Raw genomic sequence first — 11,930 nt, forward strand, 5'->3', positions numbered from 1 at the left:
TTTTCTTCTTTTTTTTTAAATCCCAGATTGGGGAATTACTGAGCACCACCCATCCTGCCAACAAAGCCAGTTTAACCCTGTTCTGTCCTGAAGAAGGGGACTGGAAGAATTCCAATCTTGACAGACACAATCTCCAAGATTTCATCAATATTAAACTCAACTCAGCCTCTATATTGCCAGAAATGGAAGGACTTTCAGAGTTTACCGAATATCTCTCAGAATCAGTGGAAGTCCCATCTCCCTTTGACATCTTGGAACCTCCCACATCTGGTGGATTTCTAAAGCTATCCAAGCCCTGCTGTTACATTTTTCCAGGAGGAAGGGGTGATTCTGCATTGTTTGCAGTGAATGGATTCAATATGCTCATCAATGGAGGTTCAGAAAGAAAGTCTTGCTTCTGGAAGCTCATCCGACACTTGGACCGAGTGGACTCCATCCTGCTCACCCACATTGGGGATGACAATTTGCCTGGAATAAACAGCATGCTACAGCGAAAAATAGCAGAGCTCGAGGAGGAGCAATCCCAGGGCTCCACCACAAATAGTGACTGGATGAAAAATCTTATCTCCCCTGACTTAGGAGTTGTATTTCTTAATGTACCGGAAAATCTGAAAAACCCAGAGCCAAACATCAAGATGAAAAGAAGCATAGAAGAAGCTTGTTTCACTCTTCAGTACCTAAACAAATTGTCCATGAAACCAGAACCTCTGTTTAGAAGTGTAGGCAATACCATCGAGCCTGTCATTCTTTTCCAAAAAATGGGAGTAGGTAAACTAGAGATGTATGTGCTTAACCCAGTCAAGAGCAGCAAGGAAATGCAGTATTTTATGCAGCAGTGGACTGGCACTAACAAAGACAAGGCTGAACTAATTCTGCCTAATGGTCAAGAAGTAGATATTCCAATTTCCTATTTAACTTCAGTCTCATCTTTGATTGTGTGGCATCCAGCAAATCCTGTGGAGAAAATCATCAGAGTCCTGTTTCCTGGAAATAGCACCCAATACAACATCCTAGAAGGACTGGAAAAACTCAAACATTTAGACTTCCTGAAACAGCCCCTGGCCACCCAGAAGGATCTGACTGGCCAGGTAGCTACTCCTGCAGTGAAACAAGCAAAACTGAAACAAAGGGCTGATAGCAAAGAAAGTCTGAAACCAGCCTCAAAACCACTCCCTAGCAAAACTGTGCGGAAGGAGTCTAAAGAAGAAACCCTTGATGTCACAAAAGCTAACCATGTAGAAAAGCCAGCCAAAGTGGAAAGCAAAGAAAAGGTAACGGTGAAAAAAGACAAGCCAACAAAAACAGAGACCAAACCTCCAGTGAGTGAAAAGGAGGTGCCCAGCAAAGAAGACCAGCCTTCAGTGAAAACCGAGGTGGCTGAAAAGCAAGCCACAGATGTCAAACCCAAAGCCGTCACCAAGGAGAAAACCGTGAAAAAGGAAACAAAGCTAAAATCTGAAGAAAAGAAAGAGGAGAAGGAAAAGCCAAAGAAAGAAGTGGCTAAAAAGGAGGAGAAAACACCTGTCAAGAAGGAGGAAAAAGCAAAAAAAGAAGAGGTGAAAAAGGAAGTCAAGAAGGAAATCAAGAAAGAAGAGAAAAAGGACTCCAAAAAAGAGGTTAAGAAAGAAACACCACTGAAGGAAGCCAAGAAGGAAGTGAAGAAGGAAGAAAAGAAGGAAACAAAAAAGGAAGAAAAGGAACCAAAAAAAGAAATCAAGAAGATCTCCAAAGACGTAAAGAAACCATCTACTCCTCTATCTGAAGCAAAAAAACCAGCTGCATTAAAACCAAAAGTACCCAAAAAGGAAGAGCCTGTCAAAAAAGATGCTATTGCTGCTGGGAAACCAAAGGATAAAGGGAAAGTTAAAGTCATTAAGAAGGAAGGGAAGACAGCAGAGGCTGCAGCTGCAGCTATCAGCACTGTGGCCACTGCAGCAGCTGTGTCGGCAGCTGGAATTGCAGCAACTGGCCCTGCCAAAGAACTCGAAGCTGAGAGGTCCCTTATGTCATCCCCTGAGGATCTAACCAAGGACTTTGAAGAATTAAAGGCTGAAGAGGTTGATGTAGCAAAGGACATCAAGCCTCAGCTGGAGCTAATAGAAGATGAAGAGAAACTGAAGGAAACAGAGCCTGTTGAGGGCTATGACATCCAGAAAGAGATAGAAGTCATCAAAGGTCCTGCCGAGTCCCCCGATGAGGGAATCACCACTACTGAAGGGGAGGGGGAGTGTGAGCAAACACCTGAGGAGCTGGAGTCAGTCGAGAAGCAAGGGGTGGATGACATTGAGAAGTTTGAGGATGAAGGAGCTGGTTTTGAAGAATCCTCAGAGACTGGAGACTATGAAGAGAAGGCAGAAACTGAGGAGGCTGAGGAGCCAGAAGAGGATGGTGAAGAACATGTATGTATGAGAACCTCTAAGCACAGCCCCATTGAGGATGAGGAAAGTGCAAAGGCTGAAGCAGATGTTCACATCAAGGAAAAGAGGGAATCTGTGGCCAGTGGTGATGACCGAGCAGAAGAAGACATGGACGAGGCAGTTGAGAAAGGGGAGGCTGAACAATCTGAGGAGGAAGGTGATGAGGAGGACAAAGTGGAGGATGCCAGAGAGGAAGAATATGAGCCTGAAAAAATTGAAGCTGAAGATTATGTGATGGCAGTTGTGGACAAGGCTGCAGAGGCTGGCGGTGCTGAGGATCAGTATGGATTCCTTACCACATCAACCAAACAACCAGGAGCCCAGTCTCCTGCCCAAGAACCCGCATCTTCAATTCATGATGAGACTTTACCTGGAGGCTCAGAAAGTGAGGCCACCGCTTCTGATGAGGAGAATCGCGAAGACCAGCCTGAGGAATTCACTGCCACCTCTGGCTATACACAGTCTACCATTGAGATATCCAGTGAACCCACCCCAATGGATGAGATGTCTACTCCTCGTGATGTGATGAGTGATGAGACTAACAATGAAGAGACAGAGTCCCCATCTCAGGAGTTCGTAAACATCACCAAATACGAGTCCTCACTGTATGCTCAAGAATACGCCAAACCTGTTATATCACTCAACGGATTATCTGAAGGGTCAAAAACAGATGCCACTGATGGCAGAGATTACAATGCATCAGCTTCTACCATCTCACCACCCTCGTCCATGGAGGAAGACAAATTCAGCAGATCTGTTCTACGTGAGGCTTATTGTTCTGAAGAAAAAGAAGTGAAAGCCAGTACCACACTAGAGATCAAAGACACCTCAGCCATTTCAGATGAAAAACTTAGCCCATCCAAGAGTCCATCTCTAAGTCCATCTCCACCATCACCCATAGAAAAGACCCCTCTGGGTGAACGTAGCGTGAACTTCTCTCTGACACCAAATGAGATTAAAGTCTCAGCAGAGACAGCAGTCCCAGTGTCTCCTGAGGTGACCCAAGAGGTAGTTGAAGAGCATTGTGCTAGTCCAGAGGATAAGACTCTGGAAGTGGTATCTCCATCTCAGTCTGTAACTGGCAGTGCTGGCCACACCCCTTACTATCAATCTCCCACTGATGAGAAATCCAGTCACCTCCCCACAGAAGTCATTGAAAAACCACCTGCAGTTCCAGTGAGTTTTGAATTTGATGATGCCAAAGATGACAGTGAAAGGCCTTCCATAAGCCCCATGGATGAACCTGTGCCTGATTCAGAGTCTCCTATTGAAAAAGTTTTGTCTCCTTTACGCAGCCCTCCGCTAATTGGATCAGAGCCTGCATATGAAAGTTTTCTAAATGCTGATGGCGAGACTCCTGGCAGATGTACTGAAAGCCCCTCCGAAGAAACAAATGGAAAACAAGCGTTTCCAGACCAAATAAGTCCAGTTTCTGAAATAACTTCCACTGGTCTTTTCCAAGAGAAACAGGAAAAGAAAAGCACAGACTTTATACCAATAAAGGAAGACTTTGGAAAAGAAAAGAAAACTGATGATGTTGAATCCATGAGTTCTCAACCAGGACTGGTTTTGGATGAAAGAAAATTAGGAGGAGATGTTTCTCCTACACAAATTGATGTCAGCCAATTTGGATCTTTTAAGGAAGACACCAAGATGTCTATTTCTGAAGGTACTGTGTCAGACAAGTCAGCTACTCCTGTTGATGAGGGTGTAGCAGAAGACACATACTCTCATATGGAGGGTGTGGCTTCAGTCTCCACAGCTTCTGTGGCTACTAGCTCATTTCCAGAGCCAACGACAGATGATGTGTCTCCTTCTCTGCATGCTGAGGTTGGCTCCCCACATTCCACTGAAGTTGATGACTCCCTTTCAGTGTCTGTTGTGCAGACACCTACTACTTTCCAGGAAACAGAAATGTCTCCATCTAAAGAAGAATGCCCAAGACCAATGTCAATTTCTCCACCAGACTTCTCCCCTAAAACAGCGAAATCCAGGACACCAGTTCAAGATCACAGATCTGAACAGTCCTCAATGTCTATTGAATTTGGCCAAGAATCCCCTGAGCACTCCCTTGCTATGGACTTTAGTCGACAGTCTCCAGATCACCCTGGTGTGGGTGCAGGTATGCTTCACATCACTGAAAATGGACCAACTGAAGTGGACTATAGTCCTGACTTGCAGGACTCCAGTTTATCGCATAAGATCCCACCAATGGAGGAACCATCCTACACCCAAGATAATGATCTTTCTGAGCTCATCTCAGTATCTCAAGTAGAGGCCTCCCCATCCACCTCTTCGGCACACACCCCTTCTCAGATAGCTTCTCCTCTCCAGGAAGATACTCTATCCGATGTGGTTCCTCCCAGGGATATGTCCTTATATGCCTCGCTCACCTCTGATAAAGTACAAAGTCTGGAAGGAGAGAAGCTTTCACCAAAATCTGATATCTCTCCATTGACCCCAAGAGAGTCCTCTCCTTTATATTCACCTAGTTTTTCAGATTCTACCTCTGCAGTCAAAGAGGACACAGCAGCTTGCCACACTTCCTCTTCTCCACCAGTGGATGCAGCATCCGCAGAGCCCTATGGCTTCCGTGCCTCAATGTTATTTGATACAGTGCAACACCATTTAGCCTTGAATAGAGATTTGCCCACATCTGGCTTGGAGAAGGACAGTGGAGGGAAGACCCCTGGTGATTTTAGCTATGCCTATCAAAAGCCAGAGAAAACAACCAGGTCCCCAGATGAAGAAGGGTATGCCTATGAGTCTTATGAGAAAACCAGTCGGACCCCAGATGTAGGTGACTATTACTATGAGAAGACAGAGAGCACCACAAAATCCCCATGTGACAGTGGCTACTCCTATGAGACCATTGAGAAAACCACCAAGACCCCTGAAGATGGTAGCCTTGCCTATGAAATTACAGAGAAGACCACACGGACCCTTGAAGAGGCTGAGTACTCATATGAGATAACTGAGAAGACGGTGAGGACCCCTGAAGTGAGTGGTTATAGCTATGAAAAGACTGAGCCATCCAGAAGGCTCCTGGATGACATCAGCAATGGCTATGATGACACTGAAGATGGCGGCCACACACTTGGGGATTCCAGCTACTCTTATGAGACCACTGAGAAAATTACCAGTTTTCCTGAGTCTGAAAGTTATGCCTATGAGACATCTATAAAAACTGCACAAAGCCCTGATACTTCCACATACTGCTATGAGGCCACAGAGAAAATCACCAGAACCCCACAAGCATCTACATATTCCTATGAGACTCCAGACCGAAGCTACACTGCAGAAAAGAAGTCCCCCTCAGAGGCCCGCCAAGATGTTGATTTATGTCTTGTGTCGTCTTGTGAATATAAGCATCCCAAGACAGAGCTTTCACCTTCCTTCATTAATCCCAATCCTTTAGAGTGGTTTGCCAATGAAGAGCCAACTGAAGAGTCTGAGAAGCCCCTCACACAATCAGGGGGTGCTCCACCACCCCCAGGAGGTAAGCAGCAGGGGCGACAGTGTGATGAAACCCCTCCCACCTCGGTCAGCGAGTCAGCCCCATCCCAGACAGACTCAGATGTTCCCCCGGAGACTGAAGAGTGTCCCTCCATCACAGCTGATGCAAACATTGACTCTGAAGATGAATCTGAAACCATCCCCACAGACAAAACCGTCACCTACAAACACATGGACCCACCTCCAGCCCCTATGCAAGACCGCAGCCCATCTCCTCGCCACCCTGATGTGTCCATGGTGGATCCAGAGGCCTTGGCCATTGAGCAAAACCTGGGCAAAGCCCTGAAGAAAGACCTGAAAGAGAAGACCAAAACCAAAAAGCCAGGTACAAAGACCAAGTCATCTTCACCTGTCAAAAAGGGTGATGGGAAGTCTAAGCCCTCCGCTGCATCCCCCAAACCAGTGGGCTTGAAAGAGTCCTCAGATAAAGTGTCCAGAGTGGCTTCTCCTAAGAAGAAAGAAACTGTGGAAAAGACAACAAAAGCCACCACTACTCCTGAGGTCAAAGCTGCTCGTGGGGAAGAGAAAGACAAGGAGACCAAGAACGCCACCAACGTATCCACATCTAAGTCGGTAAAGACTGCAACTGCAGGTAAGTTGAGGAAGATGTGAGCACACTGACTTAGGCCACAACAGTTCTACTTTCATTTGGAGAAACCATTTGGAGCCTTTAAATTTCCCTGTTTGACTTTGTCTAGGGTGATGAGAGAGCAAATATTGGTGCTTTACTTTCCTTTTACTATTCTCTTTCTGCCACAAGACAGACATCCCAGCCCACTGAGGCCCTTAGACTTTGGAATAGCTCAGCATTTGACCCAGACAAGCTCTGGTTCCTGGGTCTGCACCATCTGGAACCAGCAGCTGAAGCTTTGTTCTAAGTCTTGAGAACCAAGGGGTGTGTTTACACATGCTCTGGCATACTGTGTCAGCACTGGCTTCAGCCACACTGGCCCCAGAATTGAGCTGAGGTGACTCAGGCCAGAGTTCCCAAAGGACAAGGCTAGAGATAACTTCCCATTGAAGGCAATGCTCTGTTTTATTATCAGGCAATAAATACCACAATTTCAGTTGACCGGTGGGTATCCAGTACAAACAGAGAAAATTGAAGGCTCTTCCCCTGTTTCCTTTTCACTCCTAGTAGAGAGACTTACTGGTAGAGACTCATGCTGTTTCAGACTGAGATCCCACTTGGCAATGGCCTTGGCTCTGGTCATTCCTGCTTTGGTCCCAATTCCCAAACTTACCATGTTCTCAGAAATGACCTGAGGTTTTTGATGGAGCAGGTGACCCAGCTTCCTCTTGTTGCTTCAGGCTCATCACAGTGAGTCACATTAATACCTATTATTTGCTTTACATAGTTACTTGGGGTTTTTAGATCACAGTTCACAAAGGACTAAACATTGACCAAAACATGTAAAGCAAAATATAATATACATAATGTTTCCTTGACTTACTGGGAGTAGTCTGGTTGATGAAATCTTGGAGCTCTCAGATTCAATACATTTTAGGAATTATTAGTTATAACTAAAAATTTTTACTTAACAATATGGAGCATCAGTTTCAGGACTCAGTCCTTATCAGAGTTGGTGTTTTACATGTGTGTAGAAAACAGATTGCATCTGTTTGTGCTTAGAATTAATGAAAAAAAAAACAACAGACAATTCACCCCTTGGTCTGAAAGAGTTGTCAGCTGACCCGTGCTTAGGAGAAAATATGAAATCCATTCAAGCAGATAAAAACAAACTTAAATCTACTACCAAACTTGCCAGAACATATACCCTAGCCCATACAATTAATTGTTTAAAACCTTTTTGGTCATTTAAAGAGATAATTTAAAGGTAAAGTAATAAAGACAACTTAATTCTTAAGATTCCTAAATTAGTTTTGTCAGTGTATGTTTGTTGGAGATTGAAGTAGTGTGGGGGAGGGAATGAATACAAGAGCAGTTTCACGTACTATGAGCCATAATGAACAATGAAGATTTTATTTTAACTGATCATAGCTTATTGTATAAACTCAGTTTCAGCCCGAGTCTCTATCATCTCTTCCTTTTAGTCATACTGGATTTGCAAAGATTTAGCCTTAATTTTAATGTCTTGTGTTCTTCACATCAGTCCCTTTCCAGACTCCATTCTTGACGGAGGCAAGAAAAAAACACCAGACAATTCACCCCTTGGTCTGAAAGAGTTGTCAGCCGACCCATACTTAGGAGAAAATATGAAATCCTTTCAAGCAGATAAAAACAAACTTAAATCTGCTACCAAACTTGCCAGAACATATACCCTTGATCACTGGGCAATGGGGGACGTATATTTTCAAGCAGAAAAGCTGGCACACGGCCTGGTAAAGGGCGCACCAGTTAGAGCCTGCAGAGACTCAGCCGCAGCGGATTTCTGTCTCTTTCACCCAATAGAAAGCAAAAAGTAGGAAAAAGGCCCACAAGCTTCAGGCTGACGTGGTCCCTGCTTCCTGGCACAAGTGAGAATGCCAGATCACTGAACAAGATGCCAGGAGACTTTTGGATTTGTCTGAGTTCTTACTTTGCCCAGGCTGTTCTGATTTTAGACTAGGAATTTTGGCTGCAAGACACCCTCTTCCCAGTCTGGTATGTCTTTGGCTAGAGAAACCCTAGTCTTTGTGAACCTTCCTCTTGCCAAAGCTCAGTATCCAGCCTGGTTCTAGGGAGGGACATCTGGCTTTTCAGAGTACTATTTGAGGAGAGAGCACAGTGGTTCCTCAGGCTGAGGTGCTGAGGCCCTGTGAAATCCACATGACATTGAAATCAGGTGCATTTACAAGACCCAGTTTGAGGCTCTTTATTGGGCTGCTTGTAAAATTGCTATCAAATGGATCTTAGAGCACGTTGCTGAGGTCTCTTGACTGTGATTTACCAAATGCAGGTATCTCCCTTTGACTTTAAAGTCTGTTTCTTAGATTGCTTTTCAAATAGTATACTAGTAACTCTTGAAGGAGAAGTGTTATGATCTACTTTCATCTTTTGAAAAGTCCTTGAAACATTCTCCTAATGCATGTTCACAAAAGGAGACTGTCCACTACTTCATTTCTCCTGTTGTCATGGTAAACTATCCTGTTATCTTTTCTCAGATTGCCAGTGTTGAATGTCTTCCATAGGTTGCTAGTGGAGATGCCCCGTGGCCCTGTAGAATGTCCCAGAGGGTCTTCTTGTGGATGAGTAAGGAAGGTGGACTGGGTGTATAGGTCCCTTTTCATTGCTGTGATCCTTGCTTTCTTTTTGTTTATTTACCAAAGGACCAGGAACCAACAAGATGGCCAAATCTTCAGCCGTGCCTCCAGGTCCCCCTGTGTATTTGGACCTGTGCTATATTCCCAACCACAGCAATAGTAAGAATGTCGATGTTGAATTTTTCAAGAGAGTGAGGTCATCCTACTACGTGGTGAGTGGAAATGATCCCGCCGCTGAGGAGCCCAGCCGAGCTGTCCTGGACGCCTTGTTGGAAGGAAAGTCTCAGTGGGGCAGCAACATGCAGGTAAGAGCTCAAGAGCAGTGTCTGCACTGCTGATTGAGCTGTAGCCAGAGATACCTTGGACTGTGCATTCACATGAGGCACCCCCTGGGCCAGTTACACATGACATATCCTGAGGGCAGAGCAGGTTTAACAGACAGAACATGGTCTCAGATATTAATGTTGGCACCACCAGCATGGCTTTGGAGGAAGGCCACTTTACTTCCCTAAGGGCATAATTAATTTATCTGCAAAATCGGCCCAAGATTTCTTGCCTTGCCCCCTAATATGCCAAGAGTATTGTGTGTGCAAATCAAAGTGTTGTTGTTGTTACGTGCCATCAAGTCATCTCCAACTCATAGTGACCCCTCCTTGGGTTTCTGAGGCAGTGTCTCTACGGAAGTAGATTGGCCAATCTTCCTTCCGAGGAGTGGCTGGTGGGCTTGAACTTCCAACCTTCTGGTTAGCAGTCAGGTGCCTTAGGTACCACACTACCAGACCTCTTGCAAATCAAACTGGTCATATTTAAATTGAGAGCTACTAAAGAATTGTCTGTAATCATTTGTGTTTTGTAAATATTACCAAGCTAGGAATGTGGCCATTTAGAAAATCCACTGTTCATGTGAAACTTCATAGGAGGAGCACTGCTGAAATGGTCCTCAGAAAGATCCTCCCAGCTGTCTGCTTCTCAACATCATGTCTGGCCATGAGCCACCCTGTATTATTTCAGCTGTAATCTTCCCTTATCTACAATTTGCTTGTGGTTCTTCAGAGAGTCCGATAGCAAGCTCTGCATATTAAATAGAATTTCTCAATACTTAGTCATACGGGGTTTAATGAGAAGCACTGTATGACCTCTTAATGAGCACCAGATGAAAATTTTACTATTTAAGCCATTACCCATGCACCCTTCTCCTCCGCCCCCAACCACACACACAAATTAAAGATAGACATCTTTGTTCTCAGGGTGAACTGTTAACTACACACAATTAGTGGGCTTCTAAGGATGTTAAACCGCCATAATAGCTAAAATTCCTTGGATCAAATATACAGCGTCTTTAATGCAGGACTAACCAGTTGTGTTAAAGGAAGTAAGAGAAATTGTACCATACTTGTAGCACTTCTCTTAAAACTACAGAATTGAAAAACTGCATAAATATGAATAAAGTCCTTGAGTAGTCTTTAGTTGCCTTTGTTTCCAGCCTTCAACTGGAAGAAAGAAAACAATTTTTTTTTTCACCTTTTATTGTGATTTCAGTGAAAGTTTACAGAAGAAGTTGGTTTTCCATTCAACAATTCACACACATTTTGTTTTGTGACACTGATTGCAGTGCCCACAACGTAACAGCACTCTTCCCACTTCCTGTGTTTCCTGTTTCCATTCTCCTTCTTTCCTGTCCCTTCCTGCTTTCTGAGCTTCATCCTTGGGCAAACGCTGCACATTTGATCTTGTATCGTTGATTGTTCTAAGGCACGTGTACCTCCATGGTGTTTTTGGTCACCTTGTAGGCCTGTCTGTCATTTGACTGAAAGCTGAGCCATGGGAGTGAGTTCAGTTCCAGGCTTGAAGGGTGTCTAAGGACCATAGTCTTGAGGGTTCCATACTCTCTTATCAGACTAGTAAGCCTAATCTTTTTATTACTTTGTGTTTTGCTCCACATAAAAATAATTTCTTTGCTGCTTTATTCTGGTTCCTGGTAAATGTAAGTTGAAACATGCTTTGCATTTCTTAAGGAAAATAGAAAATGTTCCTGCTTTTGTCTCCTTCTTGTAATAGTCCAACTAACACCTTGTTCTTTTTTTATATATATTTTTAAATCTGGTTTCTGTCTCTGCCCTCAAAGAGCTCTTTTTCGTGTCTCTGCAGGTTACCCTGATCCCAACTCATGACTCAGAAGTGATGAGAGAATGGTACCAGGAGACCCATGAGAAACAGCAAGACCTCAACATCATGGTTTTAGCAAGCAGCAGCACAGTGGTTATGCAAGACGAATCCTTCCCTGCATGCAAGATTGAACTGTAAAAACCATGGCCATCCATACCACAGGATTTGAACTTTGTGTCCAGAAATTCTTCAATTTGAAACCACCTTTTCTAAAAAAAAAATCAATTCTTCTAATTAAGTCGCTGAACTATTACCTGCCAAATGCTATACTGTGTCATGGTGATGCAAGTCACTAATATTTCTCAGTTTTTGCTGATTGCTAAGGGAAGTAACAGTATTCCCACAATAGGGTTCAAATTACTGCAAAATTGCCTGCCCCAGTTCATCTCTGCTGAACATTTGGAAACCATGCACTAGCAAACCCAACTGACTTCTGCTAGATAGAGGCATTTGTCTTAAGAGAGGGAGTGAGAGAGCGAGCAAGAGAGTGAGAGCAAGAGCGAGAACGAGCGCACAAAGAGAGAGAACACAGGAGAGAGAGAAAGAGAATGAGAAAAAGAATGAAAGAGAAGGCGATGTAATGGGAAGATGGCTGGTGAAATACCCAGAGAGAGAGCAAGAGAGCAG

General features: G+C 44.2%; 1 protein-coding gene across 1 annotated transcript in view; it reads left to right on the forward strand.

The window, feature by feature from the left end:
- The window catches only part of MAP1B (microtubule associated protein 1B), a 111,401-nt gene extending 99,960 nt beyond the window's left edge, over positions 1 to 11,441 (forward strand). The window contains exons 5-7 of the mRNA XM_007943327.2: positions 27 to 6,525; positions 9,204 to 9,442; positions 11,286 to 11,441. Of these exons, the coding sequence (XP_007941518.1) occupies positions 27 to 6,525; positions 9,204 to 9,442; positions 11,286 to 11,441 (6,894 nt within the window). The remainder of the gene's footprint in view (positions 1 to 26; positions 6,526 to 9,203; positions 9,443 to 11,285) is intronic.
- Positions 11,442 to 11,930: the final 489 nt, after the last annotated feature.

The sequence above is a fragment of the Orycteropus afer genome, unplaced genomic scaffold (genome assembly GCF_000298275.1).
Source record: "Orycteropus afer afer isolate SDZICR_OR568_19922 unplaced genomic scaffold, OryAfe1.0 scaffold00104, whole genome shotgun sequence".
Taxonomy (NCBI): Eukaryota; Metazoa; Chordata; class Mammalia; order Tubulidentata; family Orycteropodidae; genus Orycteropus; species Orycteropus afer.